At 35.9% G+C, this 27460-nt stretch overlaps 1 protein-coding gene across 3 annotated transcripts in view; it reads left to right on the top strand.

Annotated features, from left to right (window-relative positions):
* CBL (Cbl proto-oncogene) overlaps positions 1-27460 on the top strand; it is a 101738-nt gene that overhangs the window by 7208 nt on the left and 67070 nt on the right. For 2 of the 3 annotated variants that reach the window (XM_081281464.1, XM_081281465.1), the window contains one exon: positions 23016-23263. In XM_081281464.1, the coding sequence (XP_081137590.1) occupies positions 23016-23263 (248 nt within the window). Of the gene's footprint in view, positions 1-23015; positions 23298-27460 lie in introns of those variants that run through there. The other variant, XM_081281466.1, reaches the window with a different exon arrangement.

The following is a 27460-nucleotide window of genomic DNA, read 5'->3' as shown; positions in this document are numbered from 1 at the left end:
AAATGTATGTATGTATGTATGTATTATATGTGTGGTGCTGGGGCTGGGGATGTGGCTCAAGCGGTAGTGCGCTCGCCTAGCATGTGTGTGGCCCGGGTTCGATCCTCAGCACCACATACAAAGATGTTGTGCCTGCTGAAAACTAAAAAATAAATATTTTTTTATTTATTATTATTTTTTTTTTAGAGAGAGAGAGAGAGAGAATTTTAATATTTATTTTTTTTTTTTAGTTTTCGGCAGACACAACATCTTTGTTTGTACGTGGTGCTGAGGATAGAACCCAGGCCGCACGCATGCCAGGCGAGCGCACTACTGCTTGAGCCACATCTCCAGCCCCTAAAAAAATAAATATTAAAAAAAAAAAAATATGTGTGGTGCTGGGGATTGAACCCATGCTAGGCAAGCACTGTACCACTGAGTACATCCCCAGCCCCCGCTGTTGCCTACTTTTAAGTTAAGGATTAGTGTTTTCTTCAAATTATGTGTGCTGATTATTTTTCATGGTGAACATAGAAGCTTATATATATAATTTTCCCATTATAGTTAATTCATGTTATCTATGGTGATATTTACCACTTTTTAATTTCATTTTATCAATACATCTATCTCTTCTCCCACTAGAGCTCTTCAGGACTAAGGCATTGTCTTAACATAGTCCTTCATTTTCTGTCTTATTGGAAGAATCAGTCAGGAATTTGTTTTTGAGGGTTGAATTAAAGTAGCATTTACTTTATCTTATAAAGGTAGTATAACAGTCATCATAAAACATGAGTGTATTATTTTTATGTCTATTAAGAACTCCCCAAAGGATATAAAATTCTTTATAATTTTCTTACTGTGGGGGAAACATGAGTCAGTTCATGAGATTAGTGACTTTTTTTTTTTTTTTTGGTACTACAAATTGAACTCAGGAGTGCTTTACCATTGAGCTACATCCCCAGCCCTTTTTATTTTTTATTTTCAGAGTAGGGTTAGGTCAGGAGAGAAGATAATCTGCTTTGTTCACTTGTGACTTTGGTTTTTGGTGACTCTGGTTATAGGAAAATCTATTTTTTATATGTTGTTTGCTAGCAGTATACTTACAGAGGACTGATAAATCATGATCAGTTATTTCCTCAGTCGAATTCATGTTATATTCAAATATACAGTAACATACTGTGCAAAGTTATTTTCCTAATGATTAATTTAGAGCATTAACGGAATAATGAACTAAGTATTAATTTGAAAACTGAATCCAAATTCCACTTTACATTTTCCAATGAAGTTGGTAATTCTGATCTATATTAGGTTTGTTAGGAGAAGGGGATTATAACAAGCAAGTCATTGTGAAATGTTTTCATGATTAGCACATTTTGTGCTGGAAGGAAATAGGTGGGAGTAGTCAACCAGGAGCACTGGAAGCCAGCCTCAACTCTGTCCCCACAATGTTCCTTCCTGCAGAAGCTTCCAAAAGGAGGGAGAAAGGGTGCTAATGATGACATTGGCAGTGCATATCCACTGGGGAGATATGGTGCCACTACCATGATATAGCTGTCAGAAATCAATAGTGATTCTAGTTTTTTCTTTGCAACTTTTGGAATGGGCAGTGAGTCGTGCTTAGCATACTTCGCTGCCTGAGTAGCTTCTCACAGCCACTGCTGACTGCTTGCTGCCTTCCCTCTGGCTTGGATTTGCCATGGAAGAATGCTTTAAATGAGGCCAGTTCATTGGTGCTTCATTGAGTGGGATTGGACCCTGATTCTTGACTCCTCTTTGTTCAGATTTATTTCGAACAGCAGTACTTAGCTGTAGCACTCTTGAGAAAAACAAAATTATTTATGATTCATAAAATATACAGAACAAAATGTAAAAGTCCCCATTTCCTCTCATTCTCAAACGACTACCCTTTCCAGACATATCCAGTGGCTACAGTTGAATGTCTCTTCCTCTAGCCAGCCCTTGTATCTTTTCCTAAATGGCTCTGAGAAAATTGCATGGACAGCATCATCTTTGAGAGTGATTTATTGACTTGAGCAAGTAGTTGACCTCTTAGCATTTGCTACTTAAGACTGACAACCATTATTAATTCCTTATATTGTAGCTCAGTTTACAATTTCACATCTGTTAATATATAAGGAATTTCAGTGTATCTTATGAGATTTTTATAGATTAAGTAACCTTTCCAACTTGTTCAGCTTCTACTATTTAATGTGGATCTTGAACAAGTGTTCAGACAATATCAAGTGATATCTTGTAAAACTAGTGATTCTCAGACTGTGATGTGAATTCAGATCATTTGGGGTTTTTGCCAGAATGGAGAATCTGAGTAGGTCTGGGGTGGAGCCTGAGATTCTGCATTACTTACTGGCTCCTAGGAGACATGAATGCAGCTGGTCAAGGGACCATAGCTGATGTAGCAAGGCTCCATACTGCAGTTAGCTTTTATTTTAGAAAAATTTGGCAGTTTTTTTTTTTTTTTTTTTTTAAGAAAACAGCAGGGATGGGGATGTGGCTCAAGCAGTAGTGCGCTCGCCTGGTGTGCGTGCGGCCCGGGTTCGATCCTCAGCACCACATACCAACAAAGATGTTGTGTCCGCCAAGAACTAAAAAATAAATATTAAAAAATTCTCTCTCCCTCTCTCCTCTCTCTTTAAAAAAAAAAAAAGCAGTAAAATATTTATGTTTAAGATTTTAAAGACGAGGTGGGAGGGAGGGGGGAAATGCTGGGGAATGATATTGGCCAAATTATGTTTGTACATGTATGAATATGTAAGAATAAATCCCATCATTATGTACAACTAATGCACCAATAAAAAAAGTGGAAAAAGATCTACATAAAATATTGTTTTAGTTGTAGATGGACACAATACCTTTATTTATTTTTATGTGATGCTGAGGAGTGAACCCAGTGCCTCACCCATACGGACAAGTACTCCACCACTGAGCTATAACCCCAGCCCTGGAAAAAATATTTTAATGACAATGTTCTTAAATTATGAAATTAATACATACTTAAACATTTTTAAGCAGAAGTAAAGATTTTTCTTAAAGGGTTCTGGAATTTGAAAAAATATTTGCTAAATTATAGCAAATTATTAATATGGAAATGTTATTAATATATATAGGTGTCCCTGAAAAACATTTTCTTTAAAAAAAAAAAAAAGACTGTATAAGGGGCTGGGGATATATATAGCTCACTTGGTAGAGTGCTTGCCTTGTGTGCACAAGGCCCTGGGTTCAGTCCCCAGCACCAAAAAAAAGAAAAAAAAAACACCAAAAGACAAAAAACTGTATAAAATTAAAGACTGTATAGAACTTAATGATGTGAATATATGTAGATTTATTTAATAAATTCATATTGATGATTTTCTAAGTTATTTCTGAGTTTTTTAATACCTTTATTTAATTTATTTATTAATAGTTGGGCTGGGGTTGTGGCCCAGAGGTAGAGTGCTTGCCTACCATGTGTGAGGCACTGGATTCGATCCTCAGCACCACATAAAAATAAAATAAAGATATTGTGTCCATCTATAACTAAAAAAATAAATATTAAAAAAAAATTAAGTGGTGCCAAAGATTGAACCCAGGGCCTCACATGTACTAGGAAAGCACTGTACCACTGAGCCACAACCCCAGCTCCCTTAATATTAGAAGCAATATAATAGTAGTATTCATCATAGTTTCTTTCTTTTGTGAGTACTGGGGATTGATCCCAGGGGCACTTTACTACTGAGCCACATCTCTATAGCCACAAACTTGCTGAGGGCCTTGCTGAGTTGTTGAGGCTGGATTTGAACTTGCGTTCCTCTTGTCTTAGCCTCCCCAGTCTCTGGGATTACAGGTGTGGACCACCATGCCTGGCAGTGTATAGTTTTAAAGTATTTCCGTTTCTTTTCTGAACTGGGCTTTAAAGCCAGGGCCTTGCACACTGAGTCCTTTTTATTTTTTATTTTAAAAGAGTTTCACTAAATTGCAGAGGTTGGCCTAGAACTTGTGATCCTCTAACCTTCGCTTCCTGAGTAGTTGGGATTACAGGTGCATGCCACCATGCCCAACTCTTAAGTATTTGCTTAGAAAATTCCTAGAAATGTTATTGTTGGGTTACAGGAATCATATATTAGAATTTTTAAAATCCTTATTTTGGCCAGGCACAGTGGTGCACATCTGTAATTCTAGCAACTCTGAAGGCTGAGGCGGAAGATTGCAAGTTTGAGGTTCAGCAACTAAGGGATCCCTGATTCAGATTTGGAAAGTAAAAATGACTGGGAATGTAGCTCAGTCGTAAATGCCCTGGGTTCACATCTTTTACCAGCAAAACAAAACATATTTTGCTACATTTCCCTCCAAAAAAAATCTGCTTCCACCATCATTTCTTGTCTGGCTTGTTGATTTAAATAAAGTAGCTGGTTCCTTTAGGTGAAAATTAGGTTGGTACCTCTCCACAGTCACAGGTTTTTTTTTTTTTTTTTTTTTTTGGTACTGGGATTTGAATCCAGGGGTCCTCTACTACTGAGCTATGTCCCCAGTTCTTTTATTTTTTGAGACAGGTTCTCATTAAGTTGCTGAGGCTGACCTCGAACTTGTGATCTTCTTGCCTCAACCTCCTGAGTTGCTGGGATTACAGGCATTGGCCTAGTTCACATTCATGTTTTTATTGAGCACAAACCAGGTGTTGGGGTGTTAAAGATGAGCCAGGGTTCACAATTAACAGTTTGTGGGTATAGCTGAAGTGTGTAAACAGCTCTGGGGCTCCTCTGTGGGGTCATGAGCCAAACCATTACTTAATCCCTGAGGAGATAAGAGAGAAGATTGGGGAATGGAGAGCATAAACCAAGCTGGCACCTATGCAATGCTTTGATCCATATTTGTGTTGAAATTATTATATAGCATCCAAAAGCATTGCAAAATCATTTAACCTGTAGTTCATGTTAAGTATTTGATTTGAAGTTGTATTGATAACTCTGGATAAAGAATTATTTTTTTCTTTTAAAAATAGAATCTATGGAGCTGGGTTGTAGCTCAGTGGTAGAGTGCTTGTCTAGCATGCATGAGGCACTGGATTCAATCCTTGGCGCCACATGAAAATAATAAAGGTATTGTGGGCTGGGGTTGTGACTCAACGGTAGAGTGCTTGCCTAGCATGTGCAAGGCTCTGGGATCAATCCTCAGCACCACGTGCAAATAAATAAAGTAAAAAAGGTATTGTGTACAGCCACAACCTAAATAAATATTTTAAGAAATAAAGAAAGGTATTGTGTCCATCTCCAAGTTAAAAAAAATATTAAAAAAATAATCCATGTATAAAAGCTGCAAGCTTAATCTATCAGAACATGTCAGCTATTTAATTTCATACATTATAGTGAATGTATTTTTTCTGCAGTTGATGTGATAAATGAAAGTAATGAGGTTGGTATTGAGTTATAAATGGCATGGTGTTTTAAATAAACGCTCATGGGTAGTATTTGAGAAGTATTATGTAGTAATTACTATTCAAGAGCCTGAATGGGATTTTGATAAATCAGTAATGGAGAATAGTAATTAGAGGTATAAGGCTTTTTTCTTAAGGCCATTATCTAGTGATAATACTTTTTTTTAAGTATAGGTTTCTGATTTGTCTTTGAAAAATATGAATCATGAGTTGTTGTTTAAAGCCTTTACTTTATATTTGTACTTGTAAGACTATTGAACGTATTCAAATTTCTGAGATTATGGAATTTGTAAAATTTGAAGCTTTAAAAGACATTAGAAATAAATTGATTACTTTAATTTACAGGTACAGAAATTTAGATCTTGGGTGGCAAATAACAAATCTAAGGTCATATAGTTGGTAAATGCCAGTCACCAGACTAGATCCCAGGGCTCTGGACTTAAACACTATTATCCTTTGCCCTCTCACTCCTGTTCCTTTGAGCAAGGTTGATTCTTTTAAAATGATAACAAATTTTTACATGGTGTATATATATCTCCACATCATGAGTATACATATGTTTTTCATTTTTATTTTTTATTTTTGGTTTTACTAGAGATTGAGTGCAGAGCCATTCTATCACTGAACCACAACCCCCTAGACTTTTTTATTTAACTTTGAAACAGGGTCTTGCTCAAGTTGCCCAGGCTGGCCTCGAACTTGCAACCCTCCTTCATCATCCTCTGGAATCACTGGGATTACAGGCATGCACTACTGTATCCAGGTTTCTTCTTATTTTTAATTTTTTTTGTTTGTTTGTTTCTGGGTAGCAGGGATTGAACTCAGGGCGCTTGACCACTGAGCCACATCCCTAGCCCTGTTTTGTATTTTATTAGAGACAGGGTCTCACTGAGTTGCTTAACGCCTCACTTGAACTCGAGATCCTCCAGTCTCTGGGCTGCTGGGATTATAGGTGTGTGACACCATGCCCAGCCTCTTCTTATTTTTGTAGCATAGCACTTTAGGCATTTTTTTTTTTTAAGATATGGAAAACTTTGAGATAATGAATAATTCTTCCACGGATAAGTTGGGGTCTACAGAGATAAAAGTACTTAAAGCAAAAACCCCACCTCATTTGTGAATTATGATAAGTGAATATTCATTCTCAAATATTTATTGAGGTAACACTGTGTGTCATGTGGTTCTTGGAGCTGGAGTGCTCTTGTGAAGACAACAAATAAAAGTTCTCAACCTTAAAAAGAAGTCCTATAAGCATATAGTTCTGCCTAAATGGAAATAAAAATTCCTTAGTGTTAGTAAAATAACAGTAACAATAAAAATAAAATTAAAACAGATAACCCAATCAATAAATGGGCAAAGGAACTGAATAAGATTGCAGAAGAAATATAAATGATAAGCAAATATATTAAAAAATGTTTACCATCTCAAGCAGTTAGAGAAATGCAAATTAAAACTACACTGAGATTCCATCCCACTCTAGTTAGAATGGCAATTATCAAGAATACAAGTAAGGACTGGGGTTGTGGCTCAGTGGTAGAATGCTTGCCTCACATGTGTTAGGCACTGGGTTCAATTCTCAGCACCGCATATAAATAAGTGAATAGAATCAAAGTCCATCAACAACTTAAAAAAGAATATAAGTAACAGGACTTGGTGTGGCTGAGTGGTGGAGCACTTGCCTAGCATGTACAAGGCCCTGGGTTCCATCCCCACATATCCATCAGCTGCAGTGAATCCACCTAATTTGAGTCCTGATTGAAAAAAAAAAACAGTAATAATTTTAAAAAAATACCAGTGACAATAAATGTTGGTGAAGAGTAGAGAAGAAGGTACACTCATACATTGCTGGTGGAACTGCAAATTGGTGCAACCACTCTGGAAAGCAGTGTGGAGATTCCTCAGAAAACTTGGAATAGAACCACCATTTGACCCAGCTATCTTACTTTTCCGTATATGCCCAAAGGACTTAAAATCAGCATAGAGTATCACAGCCACATTAATGTTTATAGAAACTCAATTCAGAATAGCTAAGCTCGATGCCCTTCAAAAGATGAATGGATAAAGAAAATGTCGTATATCTACACAATGGAGTATTACTCAGCCATAAAGAATGACTTTATGACATTGCCAGCAAATGGATCTGGAGGCTACCATACTAACTCAGTGAAGTAAGTCAGTCCCAAAAACCAAAGGTGGTTTTCTTTGATATGTGAAGCTAATCCACAAAAAATGGCGGGGGTGGGGGTGGGGGTGTAAAGGAATGAGTAGAAGTGCAGTAGATCAGACAATGGGGAATGGAGGGAAAGGAGAAGGGGATAAGCAAAAGGAAGACAGTGGAATGAATCTCATGTACACATATGAAAACAACACAGTGAATCCCACTACCATGTACATCCATAAGAATGAGACTCTAACTAAAATAAGATATAGTCCATGCTTATATAATTATATCCAATAAATTAAAAAGTCATGATTGTGCCTAAAAATGGACAAACAAGTCAAGCAATAACAAGAAAAAACATACTTTTAAACTGAAGACTGTTAACATTATTGTCCCTTATCTTGTGTAGTGATGACCAACAGACATTTATTAAACATCTTTATGGACAAGGAAGTTGTGAAACACTTGTGATGCTTGGTTAAATAAAATGGAATAATTGTCCTTGAAATTGAACATTTCACATGCATACAAATATAATCAAAGAGTCTACCCACTGTAATGCTGATGAAGGAGCTGGGCACAGAAAGTGAAATTAGTATCTATAGAACTTTTTCCTATGAAAAATGTGATAGGTCAAAACATCAAGTTTAGATATGTGATGTTTGTAAAGCTGCATTATACTTTTTGTGTATTTTGGCATACAGTAATGTTGTACTATATAATTATATAATTTGTGTAAAAACATTCTGCATTCAAAACAGAATTAAGTATAGATACTGTTGCTTATGTCTTTTGCTTTTTGTGATCATAACACTCTTCAATTTTTTTCTTTTGACCATTTAGCCTTGGCAGAAGCAAAGGGAGGAATGAAGCCAGTGAGAGGCTATTATGAATGTAGTATGTGGCAGCTGTACAAGGATACTCTTGGTTTCCCAGAGCTAAGCACGTTTCTAAATTGTTCTGAGTGATGCTGTAAATATACAGGGAGAAGTAAACAAAAAGCAACCATTTTTGCTACTGTGAGACTTGGAAAGTGAAATAAAGTTGACCAAATGGAGGCCAGACTAAGAAAGAAAATATTTTATTATATTTTAGAAATTTTTTGGTGGATGTTTGTTAAGCTCAGAGGTTAACTGCCAATTTAAAATTCACTAAGTCAGAAAGGCAGGTCATTTTGACATTTGATGTTTGTTAACTATTCACTTGAATTACCCAGGTCCTTTTTTTGCAACCTTATTTTAAAGGTTACATATTTATGTTATTCCCCCCCCCCCCCCAGAGTATATTCTAGGCCTCTTTTCCTTCTTCCCCTCCCCTTTTTTCCCCCAGTGCTGGATTGAATCCAGGGCCTTGTAAACACTGTGTCACTGAGGTATAACTCCAGCCCTCCACTTTTTTTTTCCCCCCTCCCTGGGTACTGTGAATTGAACCCAGGGACACTTCACATTTTGAGACAAGGTCTCACTAAGTTGCTTAGGGCCTTTTAAGTTGTTGAGGCTGCCCTTGAACTTGGAATCCTCCTTTGTCATTGGGATTACAGGTGTGTACCACCATGCCCAGCTCCAGCCTTTTTAAAAAAGTTTTATTTTAAGCCAAGTCTCACAAAGTTGCCCAAGCTGGCCTTGAATTTGAAATCCTTCTGCCTTAGCCTTCTGAGTAGCTGTGATTACAGGTGTGTGCCCATCACACCTAGTTTATATCTTCTTTATGGTCTGTGTTAGTGTTCCATAGTTCAAGACTTGGTGTTGTTAGTGGAGTGCTGATTTCCCTGGTCATGCAATGATTCATCTTAAAAAGATCTTGAGTAAGTGGATGTTTTATCTTCAAATGATCTTTTCAAGGTCACATTCTAAGTAAGCACAAGTTTGTGGAAGGCACATTGCTTTAGTTTCAAAATGCATTTGAATCAAAATGCATTTTGTGGTGTAAGGGCTGGTATTTTTCAGTTCATTGTCATTAAACACTGATTGATTGCATGTTGTAGGCTCACATTGTATGTGTAACACCAGAGCAATTTTAATTTAGTATTTTGGCAGTGTTGTTGAAGGGTAAAGGATAGTATACTTCTTTCCCAGAGATGTTAGACACATTTTAAAAAAATATTTATTTTTTAATTGTAGTTGGACATAATGCCTTTATTTACTTATTGATTATTTGATTGGTACTGGGGATTGAACCTAGGGCCTTGTGTATGCGAGGCAGATACTCTACCAGTTGAGCTATATTCGTAGCCCCTATTTATTTATTTTTATGTGGTGCTGAGGATCGAACCCAGGACCTTGCACATGCTAGGCGAGCACTCTACTGCTGAGCCACAACCCCAGCCCATGTTAGACACATTTTTTAAAAATTGTTTATTTTTTAGTTGTAGTTGGACACAATACCTTTATTTAATTTATTTATATGTGGTGCTGTGGATTGAACCCAGGGCCTCGCACATGCTAGGCGAATGTTCTACCACTGAGCCACAACCCCAGCCCCTAGACACATTTTAATTACATATTATGGCGTTAGCTGCATATTATTAGCCTGTATTTTAACCTCAGCTCTGGTGTTAATACATTAGTCTTTAAGTAGGGGGAATATGGGTTGGAATGTGTATCTCTGGATATAAATACAATTTTTTTTTTTTAATATTGGAGATTCAACTCAGGGTGTTTTGTCACTGAGCTACATCCCTACCCCTTTTTATTTTTTTATTTTTAGACGAAGTCTTACAAAATTGCCCAGGCTGGACTGCCAACTTGAGAGCCTCCTCCTTAGCTTTCCAAGACACTGGGATTATACACGTGTGCCTAGCTAAATTTAAATATTTTTATTAGGAGCTGTACTTCGTTTGGACCTTTGAAGGGGTGGATACCCTAGCTTTTGCAGGTTGTTGATTACCTTTTCTTGTGTTGCCTGCTTCCTTTTGCCTATTCCTTGTTTGCTAGAGACTGTAGGCTATATGCTGTAGGATGGTAGGAATAATGTTATCAGCTTTAGGGAGTTAACAGAAAAGCTGATGTGAGGTCTACCATTCTACCTTATCTCTCTCTCTCTTTTTTTTAGTGTACAAATCAGTAAACTTCTGAATACATAAAAATCCAGAAAACAAACTTTTCTTAATTTTGAAGACATTGTTCACTGGCAAAGTGCCCTACGTCAAAAGAGGTGCAAAAGAGATGGGTATTGCCGTATTACCTGGGCTGGAGTTGTAGTGGCTATTCATAGGTACATTTCCACTACTGATCAGCACAGGAGTTTTGTTTTGCTTCTGGCCTGGGCCAGTTCACCACTTCTTAGGCAGCCAGTGGTCCCCGCTCCCAAGAAATCACCATATTACTGCCAAAGTTAGTGTGGCCGTCCCTTCTGCATCTGTAGAGCACCCTGTAGCCTGGTACTCCTAGGCTCAAGTGATCCTCCTGAATAGCTGGAATAGCTAGTGTACACACTGCTCCTGGGTATTATTTGTCTTTCTATCAGCTCTTGTAGATAAATCTGGTCAAGTTCTAAGGAAATGGGGAGGGGAATTTATGGGTGTCAACCTTACTGGCAAATTTCAGGCCTTTCATAAACATTTTGTTATGAGATAGGCATTATCTTTCAGATAAAAGAAGTTTAACTCAAGGTTAATGACCTACGTTTTGATGTGGTTGTTTGATGCAGGTATTTTTTGTTTGTTTGTTTTGTACTAGGGATTGAACCAAGGGGCACTTAACCACTAAACCCCATCCCTATTCTTTTCTAATTTTTTTAAAATTAGAATCCTTTAAACTTAGAATCCTTCTGTCTCAGGCTCCTGAGTTGCTGGGATTACAGGTGTGCACCACCACACTGGCTGTTTGATGCAGTTTTGTCAAAATATTAAAACTTTATTTAGTCCTTTTAAATTTTAATTGGAAACTTAAATTTAGGGCTTTATCATAATGTCTTCCTGGCAATTCCCTGCCTGTTCCACAAATCTCTTTTTTTTGCAGGGGAGGTGTTTATTGGGGGTTGAACCCAGGGCAGTTTACCACTGAGCTACTTGCTAGGTTGCTGAGGGTCTTGCAAACTCTGGCCTTGAAGTTATGATTTTCCTATCTCAGCCTCTTGAGTTGCTGGGCTTACAGTTGTATGCCACTGAGCCCAGCCACAAATCTCTCTCTTTTTTAAAAAATATTTTTTAATTGTCAGTGGATCTTTTATTTATTTATCTGTCTATTTATATGTGGTGCTGGGGATTGAATCCATGACCTCACACATGCCAGGCAATCGATTTACCACTGAGCCACAATTCCAGCCCCCACAAATCTCTTAGTTGGTCTCTCCACCTTATTGGCTACTGACCTTTGTATTGCTCAGACATATTCAACTTTTTCTCACTTGAGGATTATTGGAGTAGTTGTTTCCTCTGCTGGGGCTACTCTTCTGATTGTGTGTAGTTGTGTCTTTCCTGGAATTTCATCTCAGCCTCAATGTCACTAGAGAGTTTTCCCTATTTACTACTTTAAAATAGTCATCCAATATCTTTTGTTACATTGCCTTAATTTAATTCTCAGCTGAGAACTGGATATTTTTCTTGTTGATTTCCTTTTTATTGTCTGATGCCTCTCAGATTCCGGACCTTGTACCTAGCCCCTGGTATATATTTGTTGAAAGGGTGTGTTGAGAAAAACCACATCCTTTAATTTACTGGTCTCTATATCTATCAGTTGTCTCTATCTAAACCTCACTCCCCCCACTTTTTTTTTTTTTTTTAATTGTACTTGGGGCTGGGGTTGTGGCTCAAAGTAGAGTGCTCACCTAGTATGTCTGAGGCCCTGGGTTTGATCCTCAGCCCCATATTAAAAAAATAGATAAAATAAAGGTATTGTGTCCATCTACAACTAAAAAATAAATATTTTTTAAAAATTGTTCTTTTTAGGTATACATGGTAGTAGAGTGTATTTTGACATATTATACATACATGGAGTGTAACTTCTCATTCTTTTGGCTGTACATGATGTGGAGTTACACTGGTTGTGTATTCATATATGAATATAGTTATGTCTTGATTCATTCTACTGTCTTTCCTATTCCCACCCCCCCTTCCCTTTTCTTCCCTTCATTCCCTTGTCTAATCCAATGAACTTCTATCCCCACATTGTGTGTTAGCATTCAACATTTTCAGAGAGAACATTAGGCCTTCGGTTTTTGGGGACTGGCTTATTTCACTTAGCTTGATAGTCTCCAGTTCCATCCATTTACCAGCAAATGTCATTAATTTCACTCTTGTTTATGGCTAATATTCCATTGTGTATATATACCACATTTTCTTTTCCATTCATCTGTTGAAGGGTACCTAAGTTGGTTCCATAACTTAGCTATTGTGAATTGAGCTGCTATAAACATTGATGTGGCTGCATCACTATATATATAGTATATACTGATTTTAAATCCTTTGGGTATATACTAAGGATTTAGATAACTTGGTCAAATGGTGGTTCCATTCCAGGTTTTTTGAGGAATCTCCATACTACTTTCCAGAGAAGTTGCACCATTTTGAAATCCTACCAGCACTGTATGAGTGAACCTTTTTTCCCACATCCTTGCTGACATTTACTATTACTTGTGTTCTGACTGGAGTGAGATGAAATCTCAGTGTAGTTTTAATTTGCGTTTCTCTGATTGCTAGAGATTTTGAACATTTCTTCATATATTTGTTGACCTATATAGTATTTCTTCTCCCATGAGGTACCTGTTCAGTTTTTTTTCTCCAATGTATGTTTATAGTGCCCTTGTCTATTATGAGATAATTGTATTTATATGGGTTTATCTCTGTGTCTTCTATTCTGTACCATTGGTTTTCATGTCTGTTTTGGTGCCAATATTATGCTGTTTTTGTTACTATAGCTCTGTAGTATAATTGAGGTCTGGTATTTGCCTCCTGCTTCACTTTTTTTTAAATATATATTTTTTAATTGTAGATGGACACAATATTTATTTACGTGGTGCTGAATAACGAACCCAGTGCCTCATACATCTGAGGCAAGCACTCTGCCACTGAGCCACAATCCCAGCTCTTCCTGCTTCACTTTTCTTGCTAAGGATTGCTTCTGGGTCTCTTTATTTTTCCAAATGAATTTCATAACTGCTTTTTTCTTTTTCCATGAAGAACATCATTGGAGTTTTAATAGGAATTGCATTAAATCTGTATAGTGCTTTTGGTAGTATGGCCATTTTGACAATATTAATTCTGCCTATCGAAGAACTTGGAATATCTTTCCACCTTCTAAAGTCTTCTTCAGTTTGTTTGTTTGTTTCTTACTTTCTTTCAGCTTGCTGACAGGCAAACTTTTTTTTTTTTTTTAAATTTATTTTTATGTGGTGCTGAAGATTGAACCCAATGCCTCATGCATGCCAGGTGAGTGCTCTACCACTGAGCCCCAGCCCCAGCTCTTCAGTTTTTTTCTTTAGTGCTCTGTAGTTTTTTTTTTTTTTTTTAATATTTATTTATTTATTTTTTAGTTTTCGGTGGGCACAACATCTTTGTTTGTATGTGGTGCTGAGGATCGAACCCGGGTCGCACGCATGCCAGGCGAGCACGCTACCGCTTGAGCCACATCCCCAGCCCTGCTCTGTAGTTTTTATGTAGAAGTATTTCATCTTCATTGTTAGATTGATTCTCACATATTTTATTTTTAACACTTTTTTTTTAAAATTGGTGCATTGTAGTTATCCTGGTTCTTTTTCAGAATAAAACATGTTCAGTTTTCTCTGAAAATAAAATAATCAATCCAAATCTTTCAATACTTTTCTTAAATTGACATATAAAATATTATATATTTATAGGTATCCTAGGTTCTTATTTCTTGGTTTTAATGTTAGACTCTTCTCCTGTATGAGCTTAACTAGGGATCTACTATATAAATATTTTTTATTTATTTCTAAATTATCACTTGACTTTCAAATGAGGTTTTGGAATGTAATACTTCTTAATTGGGAACTATCTGTTTGTTTTATTTATTTATTAGAGCTTTATAGTTACACATAGTATTTGGGTTCATTCCAACAAATTCATATATGCATGGACATTAATTTCAGTTCACGATAACCCCAGTGTTAGTTTTATTCTTAACTCTGCAGTTTTTAGAATATAATTCTTCTGTGATGGAGCCTTTTTTCTTAACTAAGTTGGTCCCTCTTGGCTTGAATACTGCATAGGATGAGCAGCTTCCTAAAATACAGTTAAAACATTCATGCATTGAATATTTTTGTTGATTCAACCTTTTATTTGCTGGGCTTATATAGGGCAGTTTTTCAAGATTTCTAGATATAGTCTAGGTGGAATGTCATGGACATTATTATACAAAATACATGTATGAAGACTTGAATTGAGTGTCAACATACTTTATATACAAACAGATATGAAAAATTGTGGCATATATGTGTATTAAGAATTGTAATGCAAAAAAAAACAAAGTACATGTATAAAGGCATGAATTGGCAAGAACATACTTTATATACAGAGACATGAAAACTTCTACCCTATATGTGTAATAAGAATTGTAATGCATTCCATTGCTGTCGTGTATTTAAAAAAATAAAATCAATAAAAGATAAAAAAGAAGAAATAGTTTAGAGAGAATAATATACCTAGTTTTAAAATTTTCATATTGCCTTAACATTTGAAGAGTCCTTAACGATTAGTTAGTAACTGGAAATTTTGCAGTTGTTCTATGTGTTCTATGAACACATAGTTCACTTCTGAGGAATCTATTCTAAGGAAAAATCTGATGTATAGAAGAATAAAACACCTTAGTGTGTTGATCACAGTAGTAATTGTAATAATGAAGACTTTAAAACAACAAAAGTATTTAGAAAAGATAATTAAAGATATGTTTTGGTATATCTATAGAGTGAAATCATTCAGACATCTTTTTTTTTTTTTTTTTTTTTTCTTGGTACTGAGGATTGAACCCAGGGACACTCTCACTGAGCTATGGCCTCACTCCTTTTTTATTTTTTATTTTGAGACAGGGTCTGGCTAAGTTACTGAAGGTCTTAGATGTGTGATTCTTCTGCCTCAGAATGTGGATTTTCTGGTGTTACAGCCTTTGCCACCACACCTCATCTCATTTAGACATGTTAAGAGTTTGTAAAGAGTTTTTTGATCACACAAGAAAACAGCTTTTTAAATTTTTTATTTTGTGATACTGGGGATTGAACCTGGGGATGCTTTACCACTGAGCTGTATCCTTAAAACCCTTTAAGAAAACATTTTATTTTAATTCATGTTGTAAGTTGCCCAGCCTGACCTCAAATTTGCAGTCCTCCTGCCTCAGCCTCCTAAGTAGCTAAATAGGGGTGTGTTACTACATCTGGCTCAAAAACAACTTAAAAAAATTTTTTTTAGAATACATTTTATTTTAAATTAGCACAATAATTGTTAATATTATAAAATATGTACATATTTATTGGATACAGTGTAACATTTCAACATGTTTATAAAATGTAGTGATCAGATCAGGGAAGTAGTCATTATTTCAAACATGTATGATTTTGGGGGGGGACATAGAAAATTCTTTTTTTTTTTTTTTTTTTTTAAAGAGAGAGTGAGAGAGGGGGGAGAGAGAGAGAGAATTTTTTTTTTTTTTTTTTTTTTTATTTAGTTCTCGGCGGACACAACATCTTTGTTGGTATGTGGTGCTGAGGATCGAACCCGGGTCGCACGCACGCCAGGCGAGCGCGCTACCGCTTGAGCCACATCCCCAGCCCCAGAAAATTCTTCTTAAATTAATTATTAGTGTATATTGAACTAATTAATGTGTTTCCTTGCAAGATTTTTTTTCCCCTTAGTTCTGACAATTGAATCTAATGGAATTCTGCCTCTGAGCTACATTCTGAGTCTTTTTCATTTTATTTTGAGACAGGGTCTCACTAAGTTGCTGAGTCTGGTCTTGAACTTGTGATCTTCCTCCTTTAGCCTCTTTGAGTAGTTGGGATTACAGTCATATGCCATTGCCCTGGGCCATTGCAAGATTTTCATACATTTCTATTTTTGTGGTGCTGGGAATTGATCCCAGGCCCTTGTGTATGCTTAGTAAGGCAGGTGCTCTACCCCTGAGTTATATGCCATCCTATTTGTTTTTTAAGGTGAAATGAGGATAATATCAGATGTCTGCTTCCATCAATATTAGGTTAGGTCATTAGGTCGTTTTGAATCAAATATACTCCTGACAGCTAGAAAAAAAGTGAGAAATTTCAAGGTCAGGTTCTAAAAGGTGAGTGTAGCTATGAGAGGTAAATCTCCTATTTGAGGTTATCTTTCCCCTGGATGTCATTGCTGCCGCTGGAAGTGACAGCTGAGAAACTGAATAGACTTTCAAAATATTCATGTCAAGGAGGACTGAACATTGGAATTAGGATTTGCTAAGATGGAGGGCCTAGGGAAACACTAGGATTTGTTTGGTCCCAGAGGGCCTAAATCCTAAGAGTAAGGAAGGAATAGAGGTACACCAGTTGGTATAGGTAAATAAACCCAGTCTTTAATTTTCTCAATTCTGATTTGGAGTAGATGATCTGGGATTCCTAGTGTCCCTAGCCTAGCTGCTTACTAGAAGCAAAAGTAGATCCTTTCTGAATAATAGCAACCATAGCCTCAAAATGTCTCTAATTTTTTGTATATAATGTCCAACCTTCAATAAAAAAATAACTAGGCATATAAAAAGGCAAGATCTAGCAGATTATCATGAAGAAAAATTGACAATAGAAACAAAAAGGAATGGGGATATTGCTTAGTGGTAGAGTACCCCTGGGTTCAGTTGCCAGTACCATGCATGTGCATGCATGCACATACCAGAACATAAGGAAACAAAATATAGATATAATTGTGTATTATGTGATATATTATTCTTAAATATGATTATATAGTATCTGCTTATATTGTATATGTGTATACATATATATATGTATACATACACTATATACATATATATACACACACACACACACACACACACACACACACACACATATATATATATATATACTTAAAGCCTAAATTTTTAATTTTGACAGACTTGATAAAAAATAATGAAGTGGGAATTCTAGAACTGAAAAAAAATATAACTGATTATTAAGAGTCAGTGGATGGATAGACTTTGCAGCATAGATATAGTTGAAGAGAATTGTTGAAGTAGAAGGTTAAGTCAGGAAAAAATATCGATACTGAGATAGAAGGGTAGAGAATACTGAAAAGCATAAAGAGACAATAGGGTATATGTAATTAAAGTTTTAGAAGAGAAGAAGAAGAAAAAAGAAAAGGAGAAAAAGAATGGGGCAGAAACAATATTTGATGAGAATTTGGCTATGGATTTTCCCAAACTGATGAAAATTATCAAACCACAAATTAAAGCTGATCAGTGGTATCAAGCAGGAAAAATATCAAGAAAATCCGCCTGGGGAACATCATAGTAACATTGCAGAAAACAGGTCAAAGAAATCTTAAAGGCAATAAGAGAGTAAGGCATTTTACCTTCAACAGAGCCTGTAAGACCGACAGCCTGACTTTTTAATAGTAACATGGCATAGAGAAATAATAGCATTAAAGTGGTGACAGCGAATAACCACCAATCTTTACCAGTGAAAACATCCCTTAAAAATAGAAAGTAAAGATGTGTTCAGAGAAACAAAAATTGAGGAGAATGTGTAACCAGCAAAACCACCCTTAAAGGATATACTAAAGGTTGTTTAGAATGGAGGAAGATGATTCCAAATGGATGAAAATGTTGGGAAGGGACTGTTATGTGGGTAAATATGAGTGAATTTTAGTTGTATAAAATAATAGTAATAATGATGTGGACTTTAAAAGAATTAAAGTATGTAACAGTAATAGCGCTGTATTTGAAAAGAAAGTAAATGGTGATAAATGTGTTCCAATGCCCTTGTATTGTCTGGGAAGTGGTAAAAGTGCTAATTTTATGGAGGAATTTGTAAATGAGAGATATATGTTATAATCACTTAGGTAACCACTGAAAGAATAGTAAAAGGATATGTATTTGATAAGCTAGTGGTGGAGAAAAATGGAAAAATAAAAATTTAAAAAATGTTTAAAACAAGAGGGCAAGAAAGGAGATATAACAGGCAAGGCACATAGAGAACAAATAGTAAATTATTTTATTATTTATATGAGGTTCAATACTTACTAGGTGAGCTATGTAAAATGGGCAATTTTTAGCATAAAAATAGCAATTTTATAATACATTAAATGTAAATAGATCAAATTAATTAGAACCAGAGTATCTAATTAACTAACTATATTCTATGTATAGAGTCGCACATTAAATGTGAAAATACAGTGAAGTTGAAAGTAGAAAATGGAAGAAGATATATCATGTAAACACCAAGGTGAGAAAGTTGGTTTAGCTGTGTAAGATAAAATAGACATTAAGGCAGAAATGTTATTAGAGATAAAGAGAAATATTTAGTTGGCAAAGGGTGTATATAACTTTATAATTGCATTATTTTTTAAAAAAGAATGCAAAAACAGGAACTAACTCATTAATCCTTACATGTTACCATGACTTTGAAGGATTAGTTTTGTTAAGTTAACCAGTTTGGGGGGATTGCATATGAGGCAGGTGCTCTTCCACTGAGTTATGTCCTACCACTTTTTAAAATTTATTTTGAGGGGCTGGGGATGTGGCTCAAGCGGTAGCGCGCTCGCCTGGCATGCGTGTGGCCTGGGTTCGACCCTCAGCACCACATACCAACAAAGATGTTGTGTCCGCCGAGAACTAAAAAAAAAAATATTGAAAAATTCTCTCTCTCTCTCTCTCTCTCTCTCTCTCTCTCTCTCTCTCTCTCTCTCTCTCTCTCCCCCTCTATCACTCTCTCTAAAAAAAATAAATAAAAAATAAAAAATAAAAAATAAATAAAAATTAAAAAAAATAAAATTTATTTTGAGGCACAGTCTTTCTGAGTTGCCTACGCTGGCCTCTTAAGTAGTTGTCCTCTTGCTTCAGCCTGTCAAGTAACTGTGATTACAGGTGTACACCACTGCACCTGGCATGATTTGTGCTTTTTGTATTATTAAAAATCTTGCGCTGGGGCTGTGACTCAGTGGTAGAGCGCTTGCCTCACACATGTGAGGACTGGGTTCAATCCTCGGCACCTAGAAATAAACAAACAAAATAAAGGTATTGAGTCCATTTACAACTAAACAACAACAAAAACAAAAAAAACTTTTGAGATATAAAATTCAACTAATTCTGTTTTTTTCCTGAAAGCTTTAAAGTTTTTTTCTTTGAAATCTTTTGATTCATCTGACATTTGTTTATATAATGCATAACACACAATTTCATTTTATTTTCTGTAATTTGTCTCTTGAATTCTTGATTTGTAATATCACATGATACTGAATTTCCATTTCTGCCTGGGTCTCTATCAAGTTTGTCTTTCTGTTCCGTTTTGACCATTTGCCTTTGGCCAACATCATGCTAATTTTAACAAGTCTTGATAGCACTTTGGGTAAATACATTATGATTTTTCAGAGTTTTTTGGGATGGGCTTTAGGATCACCTTAAGTTTCATTCTTTTTTTCCACCCTAAGTTTCATGGAAAATGTTGAAATTTTGATAGGTAATATAATGAATTTATACACTAATTTGGGAGATAATTGCAATTTTTAAAAATATAGACTCATTTTACCTATAAACAAGATAGATTTATTTGTCTTTTATCTTCCTCAGTGAAGTTTGAGTTTTTCTTTATAAAAGTCTTTTTTTTTTTTTTTTTAAATACTGGTGATTGAACCCAGAGGCGCTTTACCATTGAGTCACATACTCAGCCCCCACCCCTTTTTAATTTTAAATTTTGAGACAGGGTCACTAAATTGCTTAGGGCCTCACTAAATTGTTGAGGTTGGCCTCAAACTTGTGATCCTCCTGCCTCACCCTCCTGAATTGCAGGAATTAGAGGTGTGTGTCCAGCTTTAAAGTCTTTTATATCTTTTGGTAGATGTATTCTTAGAAACCTTAAATTTTTATTTAAATTTTAGAGCTGGGGCTGTAGCTTAGTGGTAGAGTGCTTGCCTAGCATGCTTGAGGCACTGGGTTCGATCCTCAGCACCACATAAAAATAAACAAGTAAAATAAAGGCATTCTGTCCATCTACAGGTACCAAAAAAAAAAAAAACCCAATAAATAAATAAAAAGATTTTAAATGGCAAAGTTATATTTAAAATTATTTATATAATATTTAGGGATGCTGTTGATTTTGGTGTGTCTATCTGAAATCACACTTCAACTAAACTCTTTTATCATTCTGATGTTTTGTTCTTTCTCTTTGATTTAGTTTTCTTCATGATAAATTATGTCATCCACAAATAAAATTTATTTTTCCTTTCGATTATTATTTCACCACCTTTATATTTATACCTAAATAATATAGTCTAGATAGATATCTTTGAACAGTAATACATTCATGAATATGCAAATATTATATGTATTTTCTTCTTGGTTTATTTAGATCAACTAGGAAGGAGAAGTATCCATGTTATAGTTAGGCAGCTGCATATTTTAACGAATATACCACAAGTTTCTGTATGTGTTGTTGATGGATGTTTGGGCAGTTTCCTGTTTTCATGACAATGCTTTTTGTATGTTCTTGGGTATTTTTTTTTTATGACTTTCCATGCATGTATCTGCAGGTTCATAAGAGTGTACAAATCTTTAACCTGACAGTATAGTGCTGAACTGTTTTTCAAGCTGTTTGAATCAATTTAGATTTCCACTGACAATATTTGAATGTTCCTTTTGTTCCATATCCTTGCCAGTGGTTGATGTTGCCAATTTGGTGTTCATGTAGCTGTGATCTTAGAATTTTCATTTTCCTGATTGATTAACGAGGTTAAACACTATTCATGTGAATGTTAATTGGTTATTTGAATATCATCTTTTGTGATGGTCCTATTCAAATCTTTTGTCCTTTTTTGTATTAGATTATCTGTCTTACAGATTTTTAGATGTTCTTTATGTATTTTTCATACATATGTTTGGGTACATATTCTGGATATGTTCTGCACATGTCTTCTGATTCCATAACTTGTGTTTTTACTCTTTGTGATGTCTTGATTAAAAAAGTTAAATTATTTTTGTTTTAAATTTTTCCCTTTAAAGTAGTAGAATATAATTAATATTTTCCTTTATGATTAGTGCTTTTTATTGTCCTAATTTAAAAAGTTTAATAAGGAAGTGATGCAGATAATTTTCTTCTATTTGCTAAACCTTTCTAGAGTTGCTTTTCACATTTAGGTCTCTAATGTATGTACATATATATGTATGTATGGTATAGGGTGAGAGTTTGGTTTTTGTTTTTTCCCATATGGATACTCACTTGTTCTATTTTTTTTAGAGGGGGTGGGGGGAGAATAACACATATTTGTCATAAATATATCTGTGCTCATGTAGATATATTTCTGGACTTTTCTGTTCTGGTAGTGTCTGACACAGAAATCCACCTAAATGAAGCACATGCAAGAAGGTGGGAATAAATTACAAATTCAGTCATTGTAACAGATACAAAATGGACTAAATCCACCAGTTTGGAAACAGATTTTACATTGGATTTTTAAAACATGAGAACTCAGAAAAGTTTAAAGCAAAAGATGGGAAAAAGAATTAGCAGGTAAATTCTGAGTGTCTTTCTCTTCTTTGGGAAGGAACAAGTGTCTCAATTCAACTTCATACATTGTTGGGTCTAAGGCCTTTCTGCTCCTGTCCCCTAGTGTTTATTAAAACTCAAGCCCTAACAGGTGCTGTGGCATATGGCTTGGGAGACTGAGGCAGGAGGATCGCAAGTTCAAAGCCAGCCTTAGCAGCTTAGCAAGGTCCTAAGCAGCTTAGTAGACCCAGTCTCAAAATAAAAAGAGCTGTGGATGTGCCTTAGTGGTTAAGCGCCTCTGGGTTCAATTCCTGGTACCCCCCTAAATAATAATAACAATAAATGAATAAAAACAAAACTGCAAGCTCAAAGATTACAGAAATTTACCTCCCAGGACAGCCTTTTTTCCCCCCTGCCCCTGGAAATTTTCTTTATTGTGGGGTCAGCCATGTATTTAAAGGCCAATTTGCCATGTTTTGTTTTATCTATCATGTTTTAGGCATTTGTAGGGACATTTTTCTCCTGTTTACTTCCAGTCATTTAGTCTGCTGTGTATTGTCTACTCCATTAGTCTTTTATAGAGTTTTTTGCTTTTTTTAAAAAAACTCTTGTTGCTGAGGATCAACTCAGGTCCTTGTGTCTGAGAATTTTAAGAACTCATCCTTCTAAGGGTTCCACTAGAAATACAGTGATTGCCTGTGGTTGATAGGTTATGGATTATTTCTTATATTCGTGTTTTTTTCATGTTTCTACTACAGAGCACATATTTCATAACGTTATCTTAAAAAAAGAAATTGTCCTTAAGATCCTTCAAGATCCTTTCTTTTACATTTGTTGCAGGTGGTGCGGTTGTGTCAGAACCCAAAGCTGGCACTGAAGAATAGCCCACCTTATATCTTAGACCTGCTGCCAGATACCTACCAGCATCTTCGTACTATCTTGTCAAGATATGAGGGGAAGATGGAGACACTTGGAGAAAATGAATATTTTAGGGTGTTCATGGAGAATTTGATGAAGAAAACTAAGCAGACCATAAGCCTCTTCAAGGAGGGGAAAGAAAGAATGTATGAGGAGAATTCTCAGCCTAGGTAATGGAGAAATACTACACAAATATTATTTCAGGTCTGTGACTGCCTGAATGGATAACCATACAAGTAGTTGAGTTTGTTTGAATTTTATATTATCTGGAATGGAACATGACAGTAGATTTTAAGGTGTGCTTTATGTAAAGGTTCTTTTGGAGGACATTGTGCCATCTTCAAGTCTGGTAGACTTGTTTTCCTAAAGTTATGGAAATGGTTGCAGACCGTAGACCTTTGAAGACCTGGGAGATCATGAAAGTTAATTGTATGTTGATGTTATTGTGTTTGGTTTTATCCAGTTGGAAATAAATTTTAACTCATTTAGAACAAGTAACAAAATATAAATTCTACTAGGATTTTTTAGTGAGTAATTTACTCTTGAGGGACACTTAATTGGAAAGAATAGTAATTTTTGAAGGCATTAAGTAACTATGCATGACTCTAGCAGTAATGTACTAATGGTATTTTTGTAGTTTACTATTTCTTAGTCTCTGATGGCTTCAATTTTGGCAACTCTGTCCCACTTAAAATTTTTTCCACATCATTACTCATATATCTTGACTGTAACTAATTATTCAGGTTTAGTTCAGGTATCAATCTTTTCTTCTTGAAATGATTTCTGGTGACTAAATTCAGTCTGTAGGAATTTATAACTTCTGGTTTACTTGCAAATGAACTTTATTCTTATTAAATGTAAAAGGGCTGGGGATGTAGCTCATTGTCTAGCCTTTGTAAGGCCCTGGGCTTGTTGGGGGTGGGGGGGGGAAGAAAAAGGAAGAAAGCAAGTAAAAAAGAAATGTTGACTATATGGAACTCTAAGCTAACTAGTTATTTCATACTGCAGATTTCTTTTATTTCTTTTACAGCACTGGGTACTGAAGTATTTGAGAGTGTTTCTTTACCCTCCCTTCCCCCTGTGCTAGGGATAGAACCCAGGGCCTGGCACATGCTAGGCAAGAGCTATATCCTCAGCCCTTTTTATTTTATTTTAAAACAGCATCCCACTAAGTTGCCCAGGATGGCTTCATATTGGCGATCCTTGTGCCTCAGTCTCATGAGCGGCTGGGATTACAGATGTGTGCTAACAAGCCTGGCAAGAGTTTTTAAAAATATAATCTCATACTACAGGGACACAGCCACATCAATGTTTATAGCAGCACGATTCACAGTAGCTAAACTGTGGAACCAACCTAGGTGCCCTTCAGTAGGTGAATGGATAACGAAAATGTGGCATATATACACAATGGAGTACTATTCAGCATTAAAAGAGAATAAAATCATGGCATTTGCAGGTAAATGGATGGAGTGGGAGAATATAATGCTAAATGAAGTTAGCCAATCCCAAAAAACCAAATGCCAAATGTTTTCTCTGATATAAGGAGGCTGATTCATAATGGAGTTGCGGTGGGGAGGGGAAGAGCATGGGAGGATTAGAAGAACTCTAGATAGACCAAATGGGAGGGAGGGGGTATGGGGGTAGGAAAGACATGGAATGAAATAGACATCTTTACTCTAAGTAAATGTGAATGAAGACACGAATGGTGTGACTCTACTGTGTGTACAACCAGAGATGTGAAAAATTGTGCTCTATATGTGTAATATGAGTTGTAATGCATTCTGCTGTCATTTATAACAAATTAGAACAAAAATATATTTATAATCTCAATAAGTAAATCTTTATTACCTAACAAAACTTTAAAAATTTACCAACTACTATAGACTTTATTGTGGCTAATTCTAGGAAGGGAAAGAATTTTTTTTTAATTGTATTTTTTTTTATTGATTATTTAAAGCATTACATAGCTCATGATATATCATCTTTCATACATTTGACTCAAATTGTGTTTTGAACTCCCATTTTCACCCCAAATACAGATTGCAGAATCACATCTGTTACATATTCACATTGTTACATAATGCCATATTAGTGACTGTTGTATTCTGCTACTTTTCCTATCCCCTACTATCCCCCCTCCCCTCCCCTCCCCTCCCATCTTCCCTCCCCTCCCATCTTCCCTCTCTACCTCCCCTGCTGTTGTTCAATTCTCTCCCTTTTTTTTCCCTCCCCCTTGCCCCTCATAACCTCTTATAATTCTATGTATCATTGAAGGTCTCCTACTATTTCCATGTGCTTTCCCTTTTCTCTCCGTTTCTCCCCCCCCCATTTGTCTTTGTTTACTGTAGTCTTTTCCTCATGTTCTTCCTTCCTGTTCTGTTCTTAGTTGTTCTTTTTATATCAAAGCAGACATTTGGCATTTGTTTTTTAGGGCTTGGCTAGCTTAGCATAATCTGCTCTAATGCCATCCATTTCCCTGCAAATTCTATGATTTTGTCATTTCTTAGTGCTGCATAATACTCCATTGTGTATAGATGCCACATTTTTTTTATCCATTCATCTATTGAGGGGCATCTAGATTGGCTCCACAGTCTAGCTATTGTGAATTGTGCCGCTATAATCATTGATGCAGCCGTATCCCTATAGAGCGCTTTTTTAAGGTCCTCAGGGAATAGTCCGAGAAGTGCGATAGCTGGGTCAAATGGTGGATCCATTCCCAGCTTTCCCAGGAATCTCCCCTCTAGCCCATTCACTAATATCTGCTTTCTCTCTCAGTGGATTTACCTGTTCTAGACATTTTATAGAAATAGAATTGTACAACATGACCTTTTGTGTCTGGCTTCTTTTAGTATGCTTTCACAGTTCATACATATTTATTGTAAGTCATTACTTCATTTTTTTATAGTTAAATGATTTTTCAATGTACGGTCATACACATTTTGATTATGGACATTGGGTTTGTTAACATTTTGGGGCTATTCAGAATAATGTAGCAGGCTGCAGTGGCACATACCTGTAATCTCAGCGGCTCTGGAGGCTGAGACAGGAGGATCACAAGTTTGAGGTTAGTCTGTGCAACTTATTGAGAACCTGTCTCAAAAAAACAAAAAAAGCTGGGGTGTACCTCAGTGGTAAAGTGCCCTTAGATTTGATCCCTAGGACTCCCCACCCAAAAAAAAAAAAAAGCTGCTGTTAATGTGCAAATTTTGTTTGTTTGTTTCACTCCTTTTTGGTCTATAACTAGGAAAGGAATTGCTAAATCATATAGTTATTCTGTGTTTAACTTTTTGAGGAACTTCCAAACTGCTTCGACAAGTGACTACAGCATTCTGCCTTCCTCTAGCAATGTATCAGGATTCTAATTTCTCACCAACATTTATTATTGTCATGGTCGTCATCTTCTTCTATTTTTCCGTACTAGGGATTTAACTCTGGGACACTCAAACACTGAGCCACATCCCCAGCCCTATTTTGTATTTTATTTAGAGACAGGGCCTCACTGAGTTGCTTAGTGCCTTCTGTTGCTGAGGCTGGCTTTGAACTCACAATCCTTCTGTTTTAGACCCCTGAACTGCTGGGATTATAGGCATGCACCACCGTGCCTAGTTTATCATCTTCTTTATTATAGTTATCCTACTGGACTGTGAAGTGGTATCTCAAGGTTTTGCAATGTTTTTCTAATGAGTAATGTGAGTGTGAGCATCATTTCACGTACCTATTAGATATCTTCTTTGGAGAAATGTCTTATCAAAAGTTGTGCCCATTTTTTATTGGGTTGTCTTTTTATTGTTGAATTGTAAGTTTTTTTTGCATGTTCTGTATACTGGACTACTATCATAAATCATGTATACCATATGTAAGATTTGTAAAACTACTCCCATTCTGTGGGTCTTTGTACTTTCTCAGCATATGCTTTGAAGCACAAAAGATTTTAATTTTAAATCTAAATCCCCATCCTTTTTTTAATTTTGAGACAGGGTCTCATTAAGTTGCTTAGGACCTTGCCAAGTTGCTGAGGCTGGCCTTGAACTTGTGATCCACCTGCCTCAGCCTCCTGAGTTGCAGAGATTACAAGCATGCCACACTCATACCTGGCTTGAAGTCTAATATTTTTTCTTTAATTGTTTGTGCTTTTAAGAAACATTTGCCTAATTTAAGATCATGAAGATTATGCCTTTTTTTTTTTTCCAGGAGTTTTATAGTTTTTGCTCTTGGATTTAAGTCTTTGATCCATTTTTAGTTAATTTTTGTGTATGGTACGGGATAGAGATCCAACTTCATTCTTTTTCATATAGATATCCCATTGTCTTGTACCAATCTTCCTTTCCTGTCTGGATACATTTTATTTTATTTTGCTTTTTCCTGCC

The sequence above is a fragment of the Spermophilus citellus genome (genome assembly GCF_964194105.1).
Source record: "Spermophilus citellus genome assembly, chromosome: 2".
NCBI lineage: Eukaryota > Metazoa > Chordata > Mammalia > Rodentia > Sciuridae > Spermophilus > Spermophilus citellus.
Note: the sequence above shows the minus strand (reverse complement) of the source record. Positions and strands in the feature narration are given on the sequence as shown.